This window comes from Gymnoscopelus braueri (assembly GCF_963280865.1).
Source record: "Gymnoscopelus braueri genome assembly, chromosome: 11".
NCBI lineage: Eukaryota > Metazoa > Chordata > Actinopteri > Myctophiformes > Myctophidae > Gymnoscopelus > Gymnoscopelus braueri.
Window position 1 is genome coordinate 31,015,610 of NC_137613.1, and position 24,210 is coordinate 31,039,819.

General features: G+C 40.6%; 2 protein-coding genes across 2 annotated transcripts; one reads left to right on the forward strand and one right to left on the reverse strand.

Moving 5' to 3' along the window:
- Positions 1-405: 405 nt before the first annotated feature.
- Positions 406-4,754, forward strand: tmem42b (transmembrane protein 42b; the record flags this gene model as incomplete). The annotated part of the gene is made up of 3 exons (XM_080441412.1): positions 406-582; positions 2,423-2,569; positions 3,584-4,754. 3 exons carry the CDS (start codon positions 406-408, stop codon positions 3,728-3,730), a joined length of 471 nt encoding a protein of 156 aa, XP_080297538.1. The 3' UTR covers positions 3,731-4,754.
- A 3,424-nt stretch (positions 4,755-8,178) lies between these two features.
- On the reverse strand, positions 8,179-23,853 carry zdhhc3b (zDHHC palmitoyltransferase 3b). Its single transcript, XM_080441546.1, has 7 exons — positions 23,418-23,853; positions 19,014-19,345; positions 18,113-18,237; positions 16,614-16,710; positions 15,423-15,504; positions 12,608-12,738; positions 8,179-11,431 (listed from the first exon to the last, which is right to left on the reverse strand). The coding sequence occupies exons 2-7, from the start codon at positions 19,314-19,316 to the stop codon at positions 11,273-11,275; spliced, it is 897 nt and encodes a 298-aa protein (XP_080297672.1). The 5' UTR covers positions 19,317-19,345; positions 23,418-23,853; the 3' UTR covers positions 8,179-11,272.
- Between the last annotated feature and the right edge of the window lie 357 nt (positions 23,854-24,210).

Genomic DNA, 24,210 nt, shown 5'->3' on the forward strand with positions numbered 1-24,210 from the left:
ATAAAATAGGGCTAAAGTGGTTAATGTATGTTTTATAATGTAATAATTTATATCTGAAAAGTGACAAGTAACTAAAGTTTTCAAATAAATGTAGTGGAGTAAAAGTACAATATTTGCCTCTGAGATGTAGTGGAGTAGAAGTAAAAGTATTGGAAATTGGAAATACTCAAGTAAAGTACAAATACCTCAAAATTGTACTTAAGTACAGTACTTAAGTAAATGTACTTAGTTACTTTACACCACTGCTTATTTCTCTCGCAAAACCTGGCAACGCTGAGCAGAGCGTGTTGGGGGGTGACACACAGACAGGCTGTAGCAGTCAGAGATGTGATGATGATGATGATGATGATGATGATGATGATGATGGATTAGAGAGAACAAGCGCCTCGGTTCCTGTTCGTCAACATGCTCCCCGGTGTCTTCTATGCATTGCTGGCGGGCTTCCTGGGCGCCGTGGCGTCCTCCTCGGCCAAGCTGTCCCTGGGAGCGGACTACCTGAAGGGGGTCTGCGAGACCGGGCTCCGGACGTGGGGAGAGCAGCGGAAATTCAGACAGGCGGGCGAGACCACGGCGTGTGACTGGGTGGGTGAGGCATCGCATCGGCATGCAGTTTAAACGGGCTCTGAATAATTTAACCCATTAAGACCTGAGAAGATTCTAGAAATGTCTTCTAAATCCTAAAAAAAAATTGGAAAAAAAACCCTCATTTTTTTCCCCTCGATTTTTCAAAAATAGCAGATCTACAAGTTCATAGCGCGGCACTCGGTGCCGCGCTATGAGCTTGTATATCTGCTATTTTTGAATAGCCTAAAGAAATCTAAAGTGACACAGATGCGTTCCAGGTATTTAAAAACGCCAGGGATTCTCGAATGGCTTTTGAATAATGTACTAGTGTCAGTATAATAAGTGCACCCGAATCCGCAGGAGAGCTGTTCGGTCATGGTAACCGAAAGATCGCCCCAAAACACAGTCGCCCCCCCCTTTATTTCGCGGACCGCTCGCCAGCAGCGGTTCTTGTATTCGTTTGACTGAGGTTAAGGTTAGGGATAGGCTATGTTTAGGCATAGTTTTACTGAGGTTACGTTTAGGAATAAGGTTAGTTTTTTTAGGCATAGTTTCACTGAGGTTACGTTTAGGAATACCTGGTGACGACCGTTCCGAGGTCGCCGGATTTAGCCGGGGGGCGAGCGTGTTTTGGGGCGAGCGTTCTTGTATCCTTCCCCACAAGTTACTGTAGGGGGTTTCTTTCAGCAATAGCGCATCTCTCCTCCTCCTGATTCCAGCTCTCAGCATCAGCACCCCAACAGTAGCATCACGGAGGCATCGAAGTCATATACTGTAGTAGCCTAATGATTGCATCTAGGGACTGTACGACTTGTATTAGTGAGGTTGTGTTGATGTGAATAAGAATGTGCATTAGACAAAAATAGAAATATGGCTCACGGGCAGTTTTGTTTAATAGGCTAGTGTCTGATTTCTTGAATGACCTTCAAGCACGACACGTGCTGTGGAAGCCGTTTGTGTTATGGTCGGATTTCAGATTACAATAATGCATGGACCTCCACATATATTTGAACATATTGACCATACATCTCACCTATAAGAGTAGCCTATGCAAATAGCCTATAGCTACTCTTGTCATCTTTAAAGTAAGAATGTCTTGCATGTTCTTTGTAACTCACCCGCTTATCTGGGGAAATCTGGGAACATTGAGGTGCATGAACGAAACAAGAATCTCAATTGATCAGTTAAATATGTTGATATTCATGATGTTAATGAAAAGTACAGTCTTAGCCTGTTCATTATGTTTGTGATGATTTCAAAACTAAATTAAGGACGGCAAAGTAAATCAAAGCAACGCACCCCCAGATACCCTTGAAACACTTTCCTTCTGCAACAAATTTGTTATTTCTAGAAAGCAGTCTTGAGATGTTATTAATGACACACCCTTACTGTGTTGATTGATTATGACAAGACAGTTGACGACATATCGATAGCTGGTTGTGAACGTGCCTTGGGGACCAGTGATTAATCAATTATCATAAGTGATCACATCCCCAGGCCTTTCACAATTATGATATAATCATCTAATCACAATTATTTGGGATAATCACAATTATTTTGTATAATCGTCACAATCGTTTCCATGTTGAAAAATGTTCATACATTTTCAAGCATTTTCAAGAATAGGGGAAATAGCAGATCAGTAATTTCTTTGTATATTTAAGTTATTTGTCATATCTACCCTGTGCAATGTTTGTTTACAAAGCCTAAAAGCCAAACAGAAATGTATTTCTTATGTTCCAATGTTCAATTTAAAAACACAATGAAATCTTTAATCGCTATTATTTGTGCGACAATTAATCATCAAGTAAAACTTGACGATGGTGACAGGCCTGACTGTGTCCCTGGTCTTTTCCAGCTCCACATCCCGCTGAGGCTGCTGTGCGGCGGCCTGCTCTTCACCTGCAACGCTGTGATGTGGACCTTCCTCGCCAAAGCCCTCAGGTACTCCTCTTCCTCCACCCGAGCCACTGTGACCACCACCGCCTCCAACTTCGTCTCCTCCGTAAGTAAACACCTCCCTGTTTGTTTGTTGCTTAATCAGAGGAGAATAAGTAGTAAAAAAGTAGTAAAAAAGTAAACTTTATTTATAAAAGACCTTTCAAAACAAGCGTTACAAAGTACATTTTTTTTTACATAAATAGTTATACTAAAGAATAAAGAGTTTAAAACAAAGCAACATAATACAAACTGCACAGATGGCAACCCAAAGTGCTTAGGAAACAATTGAGTTTTTAACAACTTCTTAAAACAATACACTGCCACTGACTCTGCGTTTTTATGATTAAGTGGAGAGACTGTTCCAGAGAGTGGGAGCTACCACTGCAAAGACACGGTCACCCTTAGTATTTAGCCTAGTTTTCGGGACAGCCAGTAGGCCTTGTTCAGAAGACCTGAGAGATCTCACATTGTCAAGGTGATGCAGTAATTCGGAAATGTAAATTGAGGCCAGCCTGTGTAGTGCTGTATTCAAAGGGTTTTTAAATCAGTTCAACATTCACTGGGTAACCACCATTGTAGAAAGGCCAACACTGTGACATGCAGTAGGACAGCTGAGAGGGAGACAGTGTAGTGGAGACAGACAGTGGAAAGCTGCAAGACAGTGTAGAAGAGACAGGCAATAGGGAAGCTGAGAGGGAGACAGTGTAGGACTGAGACAGACAGTAAGGAGGCTGAGAGGGAGACAGTCAGTGATGTGTTCTACCGTGGTACGGTGTATACGCCGTATACGCCGTATACAGTGCAGATTTTTTTGGGGGGAAAGCGTATACAGTCTAATAACCATTTCATCCATTGAAAACGCGATAGCGTATCGCGCATGTCGCGCAGGGAATAATTATCGTATACCCTCCGAAAAAAACTAGATCACACCACTGGAGACAGTGTAGGAGAGACGGACATTAGGGAAACTGAGAGGGAGACAGTGTAGGTAGGAGGATGTCTTCAGGTGATGTGTTATTGACTTGTTCTCATCTGTGTGACTGATGTTTGTATAATTGTATAAAATGTGTTCCCTCAGGCGTTTCTGGGCCAGTTGATCTTTGGGGAGCCCCAGATAACACTGTGGTGGGTGGGGATCTCCCTGACCTTTTCTGGGCTGTTGGTCCTGCAGAGGTCCTCGCCGCACGATGGACAACAAACTGCTGTGATGAAGAAGGAGGAGTAATAGATTTCCAAAAGCATCTGAAATCATCTTTGTGTTTTGGGGAAACGGAGGGTTCAAATGGGACTTCTGGGTGGCATAGAGGTAAAACACTCACCACTGCAGACAAACAGGTTTGATTTCTGGCATGGCTTGCAAACACAATTTTCACGGGTGGGGTTCGTGTCCTTGTTGCTGCACTAGTGACTCCTACTGGTTGGTCGGGGTGCCTGTTGGCGGGGAGGGAGGTGGAAGGTAATGGGACCCTTCATATACACCTTACGCTTTCCCCATGAAAAAGAGTTGGCTGGTGACTCCATGTGGGTTGTAGGAGGATACGATATGTGGTTGTCTACAGGCGCCCCAGACCAACAGCGGGAGTTGGCTGGACTTCAGTGTGAGGGAGGGAAATGGCGACGGCTAAATCAGGGAGAAAATAAAAAGAATCAGTCGTTAAAAAGAACAAAATAGAAATGCAAAGATGATCTCAGTATCGAAATCTTTTGGGAATTGTATTTTTTTTACCTTAGTCAGTCTGCTTCAGCACAACTCATCTGTCTAGAGAGAGAAATGAGAGAGAGAGACCAAGAAAGTGAGACTGGGAGGGAGAAAGATACAAAGCAAGAGAAGCAGAATGTAGGAAGAAACAATGATGACGAAACAGGAAGTGAAAAGGAAGAGTTCAGGTTCAAGACTTTTTTTTTAAATGAAGTGCACAGCAATACAGTCAACCAGTAGCAGTCAAATGTTCCTCAACAATGCAAAGATAAAGAAAGATGAAAGAAATATGATAAAATAAGTCAAAGACAAGTCTAAGAATGAGAAGAAGGAGGGCGAATGAAAGAAATAACTACAGAGAAGAACAGACAGAGAATAAAGCAACGCAATACATTAAGCAAAACGTTGGGGACAAAGAACCAGCAGAATTTTATGAGCAAATGAGTGTCTTGGTATAAAGACAGTCTAAGTTGAATTAGAGTCAAATGTAGCCAGTTGTGATTTTCTAAACAAGCAGGTTAAGAATATGGCATCTCTGCAATGTGCATGATTTAACCCTAAATAAGCCTACAAAATATGCATTGCAGCTGTCAGTTCACCAAAGCTTTATTTTGACTCTTGCATTTCCAACGGAAAGTCCCTCACATTCACTGTAAACATTGTGCACAAACACTGCATTATGTGCATGCCCACGGGTGACTAACAATGAACTATTATAAATGTAATAACATATGCGGTGCACTTCACATTGTACCTTGTAGTGGATCGTAGCAGTGTAGGGCTGAATCCTCATCCTTGATGAAAACATGGTGACTGACATGACGTGGAAGAGCTTCTGTCTCATGGCAGGTGGATGCATGTTCCCTACCGAGGCCTGATCCCAAATAAATCACACCAAAGTGTTTACCACACCATCCCATCAGCTGCTTCATTTGATCCAAACGGTGACGACTGTGACTTCATTTTTGTGGCTAAACTCCAGTTCGGACTCGAGCGTCAGGGCAAACACCTGGCCTCCTGAAAAGCATGCCCACAACATTTGTATTCACAGTCATGCCCACCCTCAGTTTGTGAGGAAGATTGTGGTGTAAATGAACATCCTCTGTGCATCGGCCCTCATCTCGTGGGGTTGCCGAGACATCTAGCTGCACTAAATACTTATTTCCTCATCCTCAGATCCCATTAATGGCACAACATTGTACTTCCATTATATCCCATAACACTGTGATACTGTGCTTAACTGGGAAGTTATTAATAATGGCAATACATGTTATGGAATGTGACATTTTGCTGTTGTAATGATACATATCAACGTCACAATATGCATGCAAGCCAGCGATGGTAGCTATTATATCTGTAATAGTGTGCAGCAACGATCTGTTAGTCCACCAACAGCAACAACGCGCACACTATGGAATCAAACTCCTGTAGGCTGAAGGGTTTCTATGATGTGATTTATATACATCCCTGTTAAATGTGATGACAGTGACAATGTGATTATACAGTTATCCACCATATTACAGGATGACAGAGTGGTGTTTGACTCTATAGCTTTTCAACACAATATATGTTAACGAATTACCCATTCATGCATAAAGTAGTATGTTGTGTCACACAAATTTGTTTTGTCACCAACTGGACAAAACATGTTGAAAATGGCATGTCCTCTTAAGCCCTATTTTATACTCCGTTGTGCAGTGGTGTCACTGTCACTTGGTGAAAATAGGTGATCTACAAGCTCACAACACGTCACATGTTAGCTTGTAGATCGGCTATTTTTGTCAAGCAACACTGTAAATTAAGCATGTAGGACATAGCTATTTTTGAGAATTTGTGCCTGTAATGACATCTCCCAAAACAGGGACCCCAAGTTTAATGTGTTTAAGTGCTAATGTGTGGGGCTACAATTGCAGGTCTAAAGCTCTGATCATTGACACGCAAGCGCTTTCTGCAACTCCTGACGGTGCACTTGCAGAAGTCGACATGGTCAGATGTGATTGATTATGTTCATGTACACCACTGGATGGTGTCATCTATCCATCCGTCAGTCAGTAGTGTCTGTTATTAACTTTTGGTGCCTACATTTCTCATGCTAATTTGTCAGTTTGACATGAGGACAAACCATCTTCCTGTGAACTCGCACTCAGTGTAAAGAAGAACATTTAGACACTTAGCAATTATAGTTATAACGACAGCATTGTGTCTCTGGGTTATAAATGTGTTAGTGACTGCTATTTATTGTGTTTTTCTGATCCCTGTTAGTTATTTCCAGGGTCTGACATATTCTGCCTTGGGTCCACTAGTAACTTTAACAATATTACAATGCTAGATATACAGATGGCAAATGATAAGGCTTAAACATAATACTGCTTGTTGGTAGCTTTACAGGGTGCTCAAATGTTAACTAAGTTAATGTGCAGCAGTGCAATATAAAGGAGAGCTCATTTCATTAATATACTATGACCTAATGTAACTTCAGAAAATTACAGTTTAATTCACAAAAATGCACTAAGCGTCCTTAAAACTGAACAATCTATCTTAGTTCACTCTGAGGTATCCTAGAGTTGTTTTAATTACCAATTCATAAGAATTGAGATGAGCCCATTATTTTTGCTTGGGTTGTAAAGGTCCCCCCACCCATAACTGTGTACAAATTAGTTGTCCTCTCTTCCAGGACCTTTTACTGACGTTCTGTTATATAATGTGAACTTCAAATTTTGACTAGTGACAGTAAAACGTATGCCAGGCTAAGTAAAACTGCCCCCAAGGGTTCAACAGAGTTAGTTATAGGTCAGATACTGTGTTTGATAAAGACCACTTTGATGTGTGAAAGAAGCATTTGTAAAAGTGTAAATAGTTTCTATTCATAGAAAAGGTTTTAAGGACATGTACTGTAAAATGTAAGCTATAATGCAAGATCAAAACGCAATGTTAAATAATGATGAAATAAAACCTCATCTGACGATTGTGATTTTTTTTGTCAAAATGTCTCAACTGTGATTATCTATCATTTCCTTACAGGCACAAGGGAACAGACACAATTATATAAAAACAAAAAGTTACAGTAAGGCATGTAAACTTTACATATGTTCCATGTAGGTAATATTATTCTACATTTAGATACATGTTTGAAATATTAAATCCCTGAATATACAGAGTATATTGCATGCGTTAAAAATAAGACGAGCCATGGGGCACTTGGGTGGCACAGGGGTAAAGCTCCTGCCCACCACCATGGAGAATTCCACATGGCATCTGGCTTGGTTGGGTGTCTCAACACAAATAATTGGCTTGGTTCCAGGGGGCTGGGTTGCCGGAGGGGGGGGGGGGGATCTCAGTTGCTGCGACTCCTACAGGTTGGTCAGGGCGCCTGTTCAGTGGGGAGCTGAGCTGTGGGGAAAAGCATGTTCCTCCACACGTGTTAGGGCCCCCCAGTGAAGCTCCTCACCGTTTGCCTACTCCCTCCAACCAGTAAGGTCCAGCAGCAACACGGGACTATAGTTAAAGGGCACTTGGAAATTGGGAGAAGGGGATAAAAAAACATTTGGAGAAAAAAATAGAACCATAGAGGACCAGTTCCTTATTCAGTACATGGGAACCCCACTCTGGCCTAGTGCCCGCTGTGATAATTAGAGTACTTAATGTAATTAATGGAGCTGGGCGTGATGTTGGCCTTGAGCCGGCTTCCATCCTCTACCCACTCACTGTAAGCCATTAGAACCCACGCTGAAAATAGAAGATCTACAAGCTTGCTTATAGATCTGCCATTTTCAGGGACACCATCTTATGAAGTATAAATCAGACTATAAATACCTTAGCTGAAAAGTGAATTAAGTTTAGTTTATACTTACCAGAGTAAAAAGCATCACAATGCTTTCAATTGTGTGTGTTTTAAGAATTGAAATGTGACGCATGGTGGAAGAATGACTGGTACAGTATTATTGTAAAGAAAATTAAGAGTTTCACTTCTTGGACACTGTTCGGTGCCGCTTGCGGCTATATTTCTGATTTATTTCATTCCCTTCATAACAAACCATAACAATAATCAACATCACAAAATCAATACCATGTGTTCCAAAAATTACAGATAGTCTTCATGCTTGACCTCAAACATGTACAAGAAACAAGAAGACAAGCTGGTGTATGCGGAACTAGAATCACAACCATCATTTGTATAAAAAACATAAAATAGTTTTTACTTTGTCATTGATTAAGCAGTTATCTTATATTTCCCATTGACTTGAAATATAATAAAATACCGCTCTGGTTTGCGTGACTCCACACATGCACAGTGGTGACCGAGTTCATAAATCTCTTCCTTTACTAGGTCCATAACCACATGAACCCTACCGGCCCTATTCTGGGATACACATTCGGCAAAAATAGCTCACAACACAATCGCGTCACTACACGCTGTGAGCTTGCAAATCAGCCGTTTTCGGCGAAGATATTTAGTCAGTGTACAGGGAAAAAAGGAGGGGACCTAGTATTGATCCCTGGGGAACTCCGGTCAACTAAGTATATAGGGGTTAAGTGGTTCATTTGGCAACATTAGTAGTCTTTGCATTTACAATGCAAACTATGATCTTGGGTCTACGGTAAGGCTAGTGAACACATTAAGATAAAGGCATCTTTATGGGTTAATATTCTACCTGTGCCAAATCATTCCTTCAGAACAGAAAAATACACTCAAAGGCATCAATAGCTGGAGAAGGAGAAACTCTGTGCTTTTTCTCAACGCTGGACAGTCAAGCATCGTCCACAGCAGTAGCATTAACATCACAATGAACACTTCTGCTGTGGCTTCAGGCTTCACTAAACATTTTACACTGGTCTAAATTTGGACATGTTTGTCCCATGAGGTTCTTCTGTGTGAGACTCATAACCACAACCTCGAGTAAACGGATCATCTGTGAGTAAATCCAATTCAGTGTAGGAGAATTATCCATGGTTTGGTGCATTTGGGAAGCATGTGTGTGTATTGCTGTTATTATATCTTTCTACCTGAACAGTGTGTACAACTTCCACTGGGAGTTGAGCTCAAAGCCCTGCCCCTCCCGCTGTGATGCAACAGAGGAGGCGCACTTGTTTTGGTCACGTGGTAAACTATTCAGTCCACTACGGCTTGCTAAGCAGCCCATGGCCTCCGCGGGCACTCACTCGTCTGGCGGTTCACTCAGGCGTGCTTCACAAGCCTCAAGGCCTTTGCTGTGGGCGCCTACAAGGAGCCCCTGATCACAGACACGCTGTTCCTCAGTTCCCCCGATCTTCAAAACAGAAGTCTGGCGGGAGGTCTGTGCAGAACTCCAGAAAATACACAAACAGCCAGGAGCCATTTCAGAAATACAGGTTCTGGCAGATGCTCAACATCGAACAGGAGTGAGGATCCAGTCCAACCCAGTTGTGCCTGGAAAGAGGACTTTAAACAGAGGAGTTGTTGATAGTGTCGGACTTCATACACTCCCCCCCATTCGTAATTTGTATGTGGAATGTGTTTCCTTGGCCTTTAAGGCGAAATCTTTAAAAAAAAAAAAATCTTTCTACAAAAATATCAAACCTACAAGATGCAACACGTTGTGAGCTGGTACATACGCAATTTTCAAATGGCTGAGGTATAAAACAGGGCTTAAATGGTTAAAAATACATTTCTTATAAAACAATGCACATACTCGGGACGTTGAGTGAACCAAAACAAGCGCTCCCGAGCTCAACCCGGTGGAAATCACTTACACATCTGAACCACTGTGATGTGTACTGTACTGGGAACAATGAGCTGGTTTCCCCAGGCACTTCCAAATGCACTGTTTTCAGATCTACAACCCGTTTTCCAGTTTGACATCTTGACAATGCTGGACAAAGGCAGACTGAAACAGTCCTCTATATGCCCTCGAGTCCAACAACGTTTTGACTTTGAAGTCGTTCCAAAAGTGCAGCTACAGCTCTGCTCTAACTATTGGCTCTGTAGTGGAACTGGGTCAAAAAGCTCCTGAAAATAACCCTTTTAAACACCTTCAAGTATCAATGGGCTTCAGTACATCAGGAACACTGTCAATCACAGAATAACATAAAAACTGACTTCCAGATACTTTCCTTTCATTGTCTTCCTGACACTGTGTTGTGACATGTGTTGTCCTGTGCAGTAAAACTCACTCACCCGGCCACAAATGACATAATTACAAAATATAAAAAAGGTATCATTAGCAAGTACTGTTTGACCCAGAGCTGTATTCTATCTAGCCAATATTTACATTAGGACATAACTACGGAAAGCTACAATGCAATGTGCTAAGGCAATTCATCTGCAGCATTCAGCAAAAGACAATTACAATGATACAAATACAGCAAATGAAAAGGTAACGGGGTCACAGCAATGTTAGCTGGAAAAGAATGTCACATGTTTCCATGTCTGAAGAGCATTGCTTTAAGAAGTATTCACCTCGTGCATGCCTTATTTAGGCTCGGAGGCAGGACATTATTCAACATAGAAGTTCTTCTCTATCTGAAGAAAAATCCAGTTTGTGGTCTTTTTAACTCATCGTCATGAAGTATTTCATGTAAACATCCACTATTGAACACCAGGTGTGTCTTTAGTAATGACTGTTTTGTCAGAATATATTTTGTACATTAGTACATTCCTTCAATGTACTTGGAAGGAAAGCAGCTATACTTCCCACAGGTGAATCACCAAGCAGACGGAAACAAATAAAAATGTTTAAAAATCCAGGGTGTAACAACATGATCAAATATCCAGAAACCTTTATATGATCCATAAATGAGAAAGGAAAACAATAGAAGTGGTTGACTATGTTGGCATAGGTGAAAGTTTAAAAAAAAGTCAGATTTTCAAAAAGATTCAAAAATAGCAGAAATTGCAAATTTACAAGCTCACAATCACATCATGTCGCAATGTGGCTTGTAGGTCTGCTATTGTTTGATATTTTTTAAATAGGGTTTAAGTGGTTAAGAGGAGGTTATGTTGGAGGGCAGGGGTGGAGGTCCATGGATCGATTGTTCTTCATGTCCCATCAGCAGGGAGGCCGGCTAGAGTCTGAGCACAGCTGCGTGTTTTCAGACGATGTACTGATAGATGTCTGCCTTGCCGTGGTCTGGGGTATTGAAGGGACTGAGCCAGTGTATAGTGAAAGGATGTCCAAACACAACCTTCATGTTCATCCATTTGGACCTCTTAGCCCATCGTCTCTCTTCTTTTTTCAGCTGCTCAATGCCCTGTGGATCAAACGCATGTCACAAATCACTCAGTCAGTGTGATGAGGTCTCCATTCTGTAGCACAGCTCTCGCCAGTATACCGATGTCTTGTTTCTTTTTGGAGAGAGGTCACTCAAGACTCTGCTGATTTACACTGTCACTATACAGTAAGTGGTCATTGGGTGCTTTAATTAAAGGAATAGCATTAAATCTATGCAAGAACCACACACACACACACACACACACACACACACACACACACACACACATCTCCGGGAATGTCATTACTTTACTTAAAGCACCCAATGACTATGTATTATTATAATGTATTAAAACTACGAGAATTATAATACACTAGAGAGAGGTTTTAACACAAATAGTAAAACAGAAAAAATAATAACACAATTTTTTGGGGGAATTTTCTGATTATTGCTTACAGAAGTGGTCACATATCCGTGAGATTTTAGACGAGATGTGAGAGTCAAGCATCAGGTGAATCTGGTCGTCTGTTTGTACTTTGGCCTGCATCCTCTCTCACTGTGTACATTACCTTACCATGGACAGGCAAAGGTACTCACTCTATCAAGTCAAATTGTGTCAGTTGTGTTAGTTTTTTATTATCTCAGGTACTTTGTAAATATGTAGATAACTTGTCTGGCCTTCTGTTGCTCTCTTGTTTTGATCTCCTTCCCACTTGCCCCCCACCCCTCTTCTTCTTCTCCCTTTTTTACCTTGTAAACCTGTGATGTGACAATAAAACTGATTCTGATTCTGATTCTGATTCAACGCTGTGTCTATTCGCTGGCAACGTACAATCATCACATGTAATCTCAGCCTGAGTGACTTTCCATAATTTAACAACCATGAGTCAAATGAGTGTGAAATGAAATGCAAAGTAGATGAAGGGACACAAGCTGCAGTCTTTAGCTCTCTAAAACACATTTATGTATACATACATGAGCTGCATTCAGCATTCCAAAATGTACTTTCACCTCAATAGGAGGAGAAAGCATTTGAAACCCCATTTAGGTGACCCCATCCGGTCATTCTGCTATTTTAGGATGACATGTATTCTAAATATTGGGAGAATTAACCTTTTTTTTTTTTTTTTTAAACAGAACTTTGACAAGAACTGAAACCAAACACAAAGTACAGCAACTAATTTACGATGGGGCGTGGTCACTGTGTCCACTTACCGTCTCATCGGAGCAGATGGAATGGACCTGGGTTCCAAACATGACAGCCGTGAAGATGAGGAAGAGGAGGGCCTCAAAGCACAAGAGGATGAGGAGGATGACTGTCGCAGGAGGGGAGAAGTTACTGCACTCTGAGGGAGGAAGAGGAGGAGAGAGATTTAATCAGGTCACACACGGTGAACCAAAGGAGGTTGTGAAAATAGTGAGTTTGATTTAGAAATGAAAGATTTCACTATTCTGCAACTATGTTTCCCTTCCATCCCACTCCCTGCCCTCTTAGCCAATCAGGTGATGGGAAGAACTAAATGAAAGCAGGTGTAGAGTAGGCTGGACAAGAACTACTGCAGAAAGTGTGTAACCGGAAGTATACAGCAAGTATTCCGGTAGGATGGACATGTAGGCTGGACATGTAGCCTTGTACTTCCTGTCCTTCCGGTTAGAAACTTTTGGTGGCAGTTATTTTCTAGGCTTTATCACATCGTAAGATGGAGATACAAATTGAAACAAGGTTAGACCTAGATAACATCTCTGATAAAAGTCCATGCTGCAGACTGCTCTTCGGTTTCCGAATCGTTTGTCATCTATGCTGTACAGCACTCTAATATATACACGGAAGCAACAGCACAAAACATAACAGGAAATCAATCAGAGTGGGGAAAACACTGATCCAGGTGACTCTAACATTGTAATTTAACACAAATTCAAAAAAAATCTACTAGTTGAAAACATAACTGAAGCAAAATGGGTGTTTGTGGTATTGGATGTGACCAATTCGGTGGTGGAGAATGCTGGAGTTGATCATTTAATTAGTGTTCTAGAACCACTCTATGAAGTAGCAAGCAGTGTCAATTCACAGCTCAATGACCAGCCCTCTCTACAGAAAATCTTCTTAACTCTTTGACTGCCAGAGTATTTTCATAAAGTACTCCCCCATTGCCAGCAATTTTCGTGTTTTTTTTATTTTTATATTTTGAAAATTTTCATGAAAATAATTGATCAGACTGTTTTGTAAAGACGCAGCACAAATCCGCCACTAGAGAGCAGCACATGATAGCTTGATCAGCTCCTTGTGTCACTGTTACCCTTCTTGGGCGATTAGACAGGGAAAAACATGAAAATGTGACGGATGTGACGTCCTCCCAGATTGTTTTGATCGTCAAAATTACGATGTGATACACGACGGCGATGACTGATCGTCACCCAGACCATAGATTATAGAAGAGAAGCTGTCCCTTTGTCCGTCATACCGTGTGAAAAAAACGTTTGTTTACCTATTTTGGACGAAAATGACCGGGGGAAAATAATCAAAAACCGGAAACGGAACCCAGGTCATGAAACCGGATGCAGATATGGGTGAAGTAAGTGGAACTCGAGAATAACATTGAATTTTAAGCAGCATAGTGCGATCAGAGATTAAACAATGAACGCAAATCCAACGCGTCAAACGCGTCAATGGCGTGGGTGGATTAACTCATTCAGTGCCAAAAATATTTCTGGCTATATCACCCCTGTGCCAAGGCCAAAAATACATTGTAAAAAAAAAAGTGCTTTGGAGCCGAGATACAGCCTTTTCAGTAAGAAGTTAAACAAGAAGTGAATGGAGCAGCAAATCTTCAAATCATCATATCTTGGGTTCTGAACCTTTTTTTTGGAGTTTTTTTCATTTTTTTTTCATGACGTCTCAGACGTCATTGGCACTCTGGGCTTATGAAAAACGTGACGTCTGCGACGTCATTGGCACTGAATGAGTTAAGTAGTAATTGACGCGTTTTCGAGTCAATGGCGTTTATAGAGTTAAGGAGGAATTTGAATATGTAGACTAAGCAGTTGCTGTCACTGCATTGAAAAATGGGCAATAATGTGCAATTAATACATCAACTATTTGTTATTCAGACAAGTTTGATACCTGACTAACTACTTCTCCAACGTGAGTGACACCAACAGCCACAAGACTAGAGGGAGTGACAACGATCTGGTACTACCCAAATATAGAACAAACCATTCTCATTCTAGACTCTGCCACCAAAATGTGGAATGCCCCGACACCATCCCTTAACTCATTCACTGCCACTGACGTAAAAAACGTAATTTGTCCCGTTTACCAATCCTGCCACTGACGTAAAAAACGTAATTTTTTTTTTTTCAAAAAAATTATTATTATTTTTTTTTTTTTTTTTTAGTTTTTTTTTCAAATTTGACCCAAAGACCAAGGAGATATGATTGTTTAAAGATCTACACTCCCATCCACTTCCTTGTTAACTTAAAACTTAAAAATTCTGTATCTCGGCTCCTGAGTACTTTTTTTTTTAAATGAAAAATCTCTGGCAGTGGGCAAACGCGGTCAGCAATAATTGTGGCAGTGAATGAGTTAAAAGATGTAAGTCACTGGTTTCTTCCTAAACTGGCCTGAGAAATCACTTATCAGGAGACCACAAGGGGAGATACATGTATTTACCTATAGGAAGGAGGTGTCATTCATTGCTGCTGTATTTCCCCTTTGTACACGTCTTTTGTATTTGTTGACATGTATTATTGTGTTATTTCTATGCTATGTTGATTAATTGAATACATAGGATCACAATGGAAATAAAAACAAGTCCCTAGGACTTTTTTGTGTTATCCTTTTAGCCTTAATGTCTGACTGTACCACGTGCTGTTTACATTTTTGAGTAATAAAGTATTCAATCAATCAAACAAACATTTTTACATGCATCTTAATTGGTTATTTCAAGTTATTAATGTGTAATTAATGGCCTATAATTTAAGGGTTTACTAAAAATCACCAGGTTAAGCTCATCATGGAAGGTTGACTTACTGGACCAGTCTTCCTCTAAGCAGAAAACAAAATGGAATGCCACCATGACCAGAGAGTGGAGAGATATGAGTGCAATGTACATCTGAACAGGAAACACAGAACGTTTGGTATTAATACAGAATATAAGCCTACTCTGAAATAAATACATATTAATCACAATGTTATAAATCATTTTAAATTGGTTTGATGTCTTCTTATTCTGGGAACTTTTGGACAGAGTGGCCTGTGGCCTGTGATAAATTAAAGGAATACTTCACCCAATTACTCACCCCATGAAGCCTTGAATTCAATGAGGTTGTTTTAGTTTTTGTCACATTCCTGAGCCGATAATCCAATATTTGACTAAATGAAGTTTATATTATTCTTTTATATTGTTTTATTTTGGTCCCCTACCGCAGCAGTGTCATCACAGATTGGATTATTGGCTCAGGAATGCAACACAAATTTCATGTTTTGGGTGAAGTGTTCCTTTAATACATTTTATTTATAGTGCACTTTACATTTGAAACAAATCTCAAAGTGCTACAACACAGAGCAAAGATATTTGCAACAAACAACACATCTAAAAAGGTCTAAGGAGAAAAGAAAATGAATTAAAATCACACACGCATAAAACCTAGGAGGTAAAACAATAAAGCTAAACAAATGAGTTGTTACTTAAAAATAAAGTCTTTGGTCCTCTCTTAACCCATTCAATCCGGGGACTTCTAATATTTGTAATTCAAATCTTTGCTTCTGAGGGTCCCTGGAACAAAATATTTTACAAATGTTCGCTTTAAAAATATATATATTTAAAGATTTGCACAAATTGTCACGATTTTTCCAAAAAATAGCAGATCTACAAGGTGCTAGGGAGCTTGTATATCTGCTATTTTTAAATAGCCAAAGAAATCTAAAATGACAGAGATGCGTGCCCGGATTGAATGGGTTAAAAGCCTCAGACTGTGGAGCTCTCAGGTGGTCAGTGACATTGGATGTTGTTGATATCAAAGTTGTATTATGGTTGTGCTGTACTACCCAAGCTGACCTGTATGTTCATACAAACAAAAATGATAAAAAGTATATAAATAAATCATTTAAATTAGATATTGTGACTGCAAGAGATGCCTACACAAGCATTATAAATGTGAGGTATTTATAATCATTCTAATGAGCAGTCAGCAGTATGTTTTGTGAAGGTAAAAAACTCACTGTGAAAAGAACAAAGTACTTCTGGTTGCTTTCTCCCACACAGTTGTTGACCCAAGGACAGTGATGGTCCATCTTTTTGATGCATCGCTTACACACACTGTGGGGGGTACACACACACACACACACACACACACACACACACACGCCAAAGTAGAGTTAGAAGAGCTATAACTGTGTGACATTCAATCAATAACACGTAATTCACGACACACACATGCATGTGTACGTGTGCACACATACGTGCATGTACACACACACACACACGCGCATGTACACACACACATCTGTCACTCAATCCACCTTTGGTGGTGCAATTCAGTCAGCCTGTTGACAGTGATGGACACTGGAGAACAATCCTCTCATACACTGGCAGGAAGGTGAGTATGTGTGAGTATGTGTGTGTGTGTGTGTGTGTGTGTGTGTGTGTGTGTGTGTGTGTGTGTGTGTGTGTGTGTGTGTGTGTGTGTGTGTGTGTGTGTGTGTGTGTGTACTACTGGATGAGATAGCTGAGACAGCTGACACCAAAGGTAAACCTTGAGGATTCATAATTTATCATGCACCATCTACCAGGATGAACTGTACTGTAGCATTCTTATATATTACTAGACCCTTCCTATCACCTATCATCTCTGGCTACCATGTCTGATGGATTAAACGCTGTGACCAAAAACAGAACATAAAACTAAAATGTAAACAAACATGCTGTTTTAGAAATGGGAATTAATATCAGCATGACATCTTATAACGTTTCAAAGTCAAAACGCCAAGCATGGCCAGTAGCCAGTGTTTAGTCACATACTGGTGTGTGTGTTTACAAATCTCAATCACTCAGTTAAATCCTCAGTGTTTATGTATTCATTTTTAACTGTGTACAAATGGAACCAAGTTATATTTGTCTCAGAGTTAAATTAACGGCAAGTATTTTACTGCATAGAAAATATTTCATAATCTAACCTTGCCCACATAGGGACAATGCTATTCACTAAATTTGACCAGATTTAATTTAAACTGACTTCGCTAAGAGTCAAGGGCTTTTCTAATAAATTACTCCTGAAATGGTTTTGCTCTTTTCATCTCTGCAGTCTGTAGCTCCCAGAAAACCCACTGATCCACCTAGGGGGAGTTCCTTATGACGCTACAAAGTCCACAGGGAACTGATAATGCAACTGTAACTGAAAAACAGACAGGAGAGACTGCAGTCGAGTGTTCTACCCCTATAAATAAACCCAGTCAAGTCATTTTGCAGTGTGTGCAATCGTGAGTGGCAATCCTTATTCTATCACTTACTCTCCAAGCAAACACACACACACACTCACGAGAGATTTCCATTGACTACATTAATTCATTAACCCTAAAACAGTCCCTGCCTGGGACATTAAAGGACCAGGACAAATTACACAGCTTTCCTCCTCTGTCTCTTCTCTACTTCTTTGTGAAGATCTGGGGCTCACAAAGATGGAAGTACACGCATACGTATACACACACACACACACACACACCTGCAGTGGTGGGCTCTGTCAGGCTTGATGCTGCAGCACTTAGGACATTTGTAGACAACCTGGCCAGGCTTGAGCTGGAGGCTTTCAATGAACTCCTTGGTAGCGTTGCCTTTAGGTACCGCTCCCTGAGACAGAAAAAGACACTTTCAATCACTCCTGATGCTAGTGACACACATGACTTTTCTCTGTTTCTCTTGGAAACAGAGAAAAGTCAACCAGGTGCTCAACGGATATCAAAGTGATAGTTAAAAGTAGTGTTGGTGCACCTGGATCATCATCAAAACTGGAAAAAACACAAAAAAATAGATGAAGGATTCTAGGCACTCATGTATAACACAAGATTTTTTTTTAAATAAATAAAAAGCCTTTATTCTGACATGGCTAAGCCAACATGTTTGGACCGCAACCGGTTTTCATCTTGGCAAACTATCTCTTGGGTAGGAAGCTTCATTATCAATATTATTTGATCATTTTCTCTCAAGTCAATCATTACGGCATTTCCCAACTCCCCTCAGGTCAATGCTGACCCCTACTATTTGGCCTTGGGGAGGGTGTAGACAACCAAGTTTTCTCAGATCCGTCAGCCGCTACTTTTCAGCCGACAGTGAGGAGTTTCACAGGGAGCATGAAACACCTCGCTGAACAGGCGCCCTGACCAACTCTGTAGGAGCGACAGAGACCTATCCACCCAGCCAAGCCAGATGCACCATGGAGCATTCGAACCCCAGTCTGAATCTCCATGGTGGTGGGCAGGAACTTTAATGAAGCTTCATTATAGAGGAACAGCAAGCAAATATATTTAAAAATAAGTTCAACCCCTTTAAATAAAGATGTTTTGAGGAAGCCAATTAAACAACATGAGACGTCAGTGCTGTAACCGACAACCAAACACTGGACTGACCGGGTCTGTGCACATGGCTTTGGCGTGTGAGGCCAGGGCGAGGAAGGCCAGGCCGTTGAAGAGCGTCCCATTGAACAGGCTGTACAGCACATTCTTGGCAGGCAGGAGCATGACAAAGACCACCACAAACTCAGCGTAGAAGACCAGCATCCAGGTGATGACGCCACACACGATGCCACAGCAGTCACGGATGAACCACATGGGTTCTGGTCCTGTGCGGAGTGGGGGAGGGGCACAGTGCTCTGGCTTCAGGTAGCCAGCTTGCCGCTCTATGTCCCTGGTACGCTGCGCTGGGCTATTCATCCTAGAGCCTTGGTGACTCCCTCCACATGCTGAGGGAAGAGAGAGAGTTTGGCTGTAAATGGAGGTAATAATTGACATTCTGGTAAACTTTCCCTTGGTAAACCTCTTTTTGCAGGTGATTTTGTCAAGCATCATCAATCTAGTGGAAGGATCTCTGTGGCCCTGAAACCTTGTTCTTCATTACTGCTGGCAACTCTTTTAGCAGTATTTGATAACAGTATGTGGCCTCTCTTTGGGAATTCGCACACAAAGACACACCTTACCCGCCAAAACTCCCAAAGTTACCTCAAAATATCTCTTATCTAGAAGGTTGACAAGGTTCAATTTACTTAATTTTCCTTTTGGAAATTCATTTGTGCAGTGGTAAAAGCAACATAAAAACACAGATGCAGGGTTTAGTTCCCCCAAAACATGTTCTGTCATGCTCTGTAACTAACTTTAATATTACTGTAAATGAGAGAGACAGATAGGGAAAGATTAGGGACTGTCCACAGTTTATCGTCAAATACATTCCCAATGCCTGCTAGTATTCAAGGAGGCAGGCAGTGAGAATAAAACTTTGACCGTCGTACCAGACCAGTCCTTCATAGCCAAACAGACTATGAGGCTCCCTTTCATGCCACAGAAGTGGGAGGTTGGCACTGGAATTGGAACACATTTTACCTTCATCTCTTCCTACGTTTTTTCAATTCTACAGTAAGATACTGTATGCCACTATGACACATTGTGAAACCAAGTACAGAGTCTGTCTGGCCTCTTAAAACCAACCTGTTCAGGATCAATTCATCCTACTGCTCAGCCCACACAAAACCACTAAACCAGAGCAGCATCTTCCCTTATTGATTCATTCGCTTCTTCTCCATCCAGTGGGTGGATCTTTGCTTAACAGGGTACAAAGATGATCACAATTTATTTTGTAAAGGGTTCCTTTGCAGTATACCCCTAGTGAGATGTGAAACTTACTGTAGTTTGAACCCAACTAAACTGAAAATGTTTGTCCTATAGTTTTGCTGTGGCAGCCCTAAGGTCACCTCTGCCCAGCCTGCTGTCACGATTCAGACTGCAGCCGTGGTTATACGTAGGACATATAAACTGTTTGTGGATATCACTTTCACCACTGCCATCGGCTCTGGCTAATACAGCTTGCTCTCAGTGGGTTAAACAATGCTCACAGCATAATTCCACCAAGGTGCAAAATACTGGAATGGGCACAGCAACTGTCCTAAACCACATGCTACTGTCGTGAGGTTAATAACAACTTTGTTCCCTTCATTCTGAAAAGTAGATTCGACTAATTATTTGACACTGTGAACAGGGGGGGGGGACTATTTGACTGAAAACTGAAAACAGTGTGGAAAGAGATTGTCTACTAATTGAGCTCTACATTTGATTTTGTGTTATTTAGCTGACACAGGTTATAGAGCTACAACAGACGCACGCACGTCCCATGGATGTGACAACATCCCAATTAGATTATGTCAGATTGAAGCAGGCCACTTGAGGCCAAACTTGCTTCAGAGGGGATATTTAGTTGACTCATCAGCACAGGTTTGGAGTAATTATGGGATTCTTATTTGCCACTCCTGTGATGAGAGATCACATTCGCATCATTGCCACATGTCTAGGACTATTATGGACAGTGAACTCATATTAATGCAATAGGACATGGGCAGGATGTGAACAAGACAAAAATGCAGAAGCAGGTGACAGTCACACTTTACAATCGAGGCTATATTAATTGCAATGTTCAGCAAAATAGTATGTCCCTGAATGTTGGACTGAACCCAGTGTGTCAGTGTGTGTCATAATGAATGCTGTTCTGGGTTGTGGTTATGTGGTTACTTGGCAAGCAAACAACGGTAAAAAATAGCATATGACAGGAGAACAGAACTTTAACCACTGCGTCCCTATTTTGGGCTCGTCATTATAGGCAAACTTTTTTTCTTAAAAGATATCGTAGTAGATCTACAAGCTCCCAACAACACGTCACAATGTGATGCATTGTGAGTTTGCCTTCTAAATCTGCTATTTTCGCCATATGACACATTCATATGATAAGTATGAATACAATGGGGCAGAAGTGTGTAAGTACAGTAGGCAGAATAGATAACAAAATAACAAAAATGTGACATGGCTAGAAAACAGTAATAATAGCAATAGTAGATGACAGATTGTAGCCTGGTCTGGGATAGATAATAATGTCCAATACATTCAAAAATACATAATTCTGGCATTTTGTTGTAGCAGAGTGTACAAATGTGTGTAAATTCACCAGATATGGGCTGCTAACTAGGCATGGGATGAATTATGAAAATGTCATGTCACAATAATTAACAATATTATCGCAATAATCATAAAAATATCTTTAAAACTTTAAATGACACTAAAACATACTGGAATCACTGTACCTTGCATTTTGTTAATAAACTAATATTTGAAGTGGCCTGTATTAGCACATCCACGAGGCTGATTTGAACAATGTGGGGTGGAGGTTCTTCCTTGACCTACTGCGAGTGTGCAAATAGACCCAAAAAAAACGAACTAAACTAATTAATATCTTTATCATGGCTTGACAACATACAATCCTGTGACTAGACATTACACTGCCTACAGGCTAGAGTTCAATAATGGCAGTGAGTCAATTAAATCAATGGTCTTTTGTGGCAGACTAAAGAATGACTTGTATAGAACACTCCCTTGGTGAATGGAAGCTTTTTATTTTTAATCTGAATGGAACCAATTGACTTCAATATCTCTTAACAGCAAACACTTTACAACACTGCTCTTCACTCCTTGACTGTAAAAAAAACCGAAATGTATAATGTATATGTATAACTGCCAATGAGATATGAATCGACTGAACTGAACTTGTCATTAAGTAGTTTTGTAACACACATTGATGTGAATGAACAGTTACAGTTACTACACAGGTTACAGTGACCACCTAACTCCAAACATTTATATTGAATAAATATATTCAACATAATAGGATGTTTCCAGTCTGCCTCCCAGACAGAGTAATTAAAAAGGAAGGAGTGCTTGTGACAGATTGCGAGGACAAGCAGCAGGGGGGCATGGGGATATAGAAAGATAAGTGGATGGACTTGACCTCTAGTAGTGAGAGGAACAACAGGTGGGCTTATTAAACACACTGTCACTGATCATGTCATTTCAGTCCATATACTGTAGGTTAACCATACTTGCATTTAAATGCATTCCCAACTAATATAAGGCAAACAAAACAACCACTTTGTCACCAGCATAGTGGCTGATTGCCTTATCTGGAAATGTGTTGCGATAGTTTCCCACTTCCTTCAATACATACAAGGACATTATGATACAGTAAATGAACTGGCCATCAGCTTGTGTGTCATGTCACTATGAAGACATAAAGCTCTTCTAGCACCTTTTCACATGTGGACACCCAGGAAGTGAATCTCTACAGTTCACACACTGGTCACTTCCATGGAGGTGCCCTGTCCTCCGGGGTTGGTGTTGTTATCAATGAACAAATACAGCTTTTACATACAACATCAAAAACAACTCCACGAGTAAATAAGTTGCTCATTTCCAGTGGTGTAAAGTAACTAAGTACATGTACTTAAGTACATAATTAAGTATACTTAAGTATGTACTTAAGTACAATGTTGAGGTATTTGTACTTTACTTGAGTATTTCCAATTCTCTGTACTTTTACTCCACTACATCTCAGAGGCAAATATTGTACTTTTACTCCACTACAATTATTTGAAAACTTTAGTTACTAGTTACTTTGCTGATATAAATTATTATTTCATAAAACATACATTAACCACTTTAGCCCTATTTTGTACCTCGGGCTATTTGAAAAAAGCAGATCTACAAGCTTGTAGATCTGCTATTTTCAAATATTTTAGAACTTTTACTTTTGGTACTTTAAGTACATTTTGATGCCAATACTTTTGTACTTTTACTCAAGTAAATTTTGAATTCTGGACTTTTACTTGTAACAGAGTACTTTTATATTGCAGTATTGGTACTTTTACTTAAGTAAAGAATTTGAGTACTTTTTCCACCACTGTCCATGAGTAAATAAGTTGCTCATTTCCACATCCATCCTACCTCGTATTCTCCGGGCCTGTCGACAGAAGTTTGTAGAGAGAGTCCTCACTCAAATGGCTTGTGCAGCATACATACATACATACATACATACATAAATCACAACCACGAGGAGGTCACCAATTTCTGCAGTACACCGTGTAGCCAAATCCCACCCTCACCTACACACAGCACACCCACCCTCACCTCCTCTCAGTCACTAGTTCTAGACGCGACTCATTCACACACGACGAGTTCATTTCTGCCTGGGTTTTTAGGTCCTTCACCCATTCGTATGGAAAATGCCAGTAAAGACAGCTTTGGAAAACAAACTAGCTACCCCACTATTAATTAGTTTCCTGGCTTCACTGTCACCCAGAAAGCAGCTCTCTCTCTGTCTGTATTTGTGTGTCTGTCTGCAGAACAACAAACTAGAGCGCAAACCAGGAAGTTACCTCTGTCTGTCTGATTGCTTTCTCTTCTCTGCTCTCCGGGGCAGTGTTGCCATATTTTGTGAGAGAAATAAGCAACCAGGTCTAGGAAAACAAGCAACAACATCGCCACATGAGCGCTTTATAAACCAATATGCTATGCCGATCTACAAGCTTGTAGATCTGCTATTTTCAAAAACTCTTGAAATAAAATGTGGAATACTTTGAGCTGCAAATAATTCCTGGCACATTTTCATGAAAATATTTGAGGACGACTGGTTTAAATAACAATTAAAAGATTTGGAAGCAAGCCTAAATAAGCAACTACACTTTAGAAACAAGTTAAAAAAAATGCAACCTGCAACTACCAATTTTTACAAGCAACT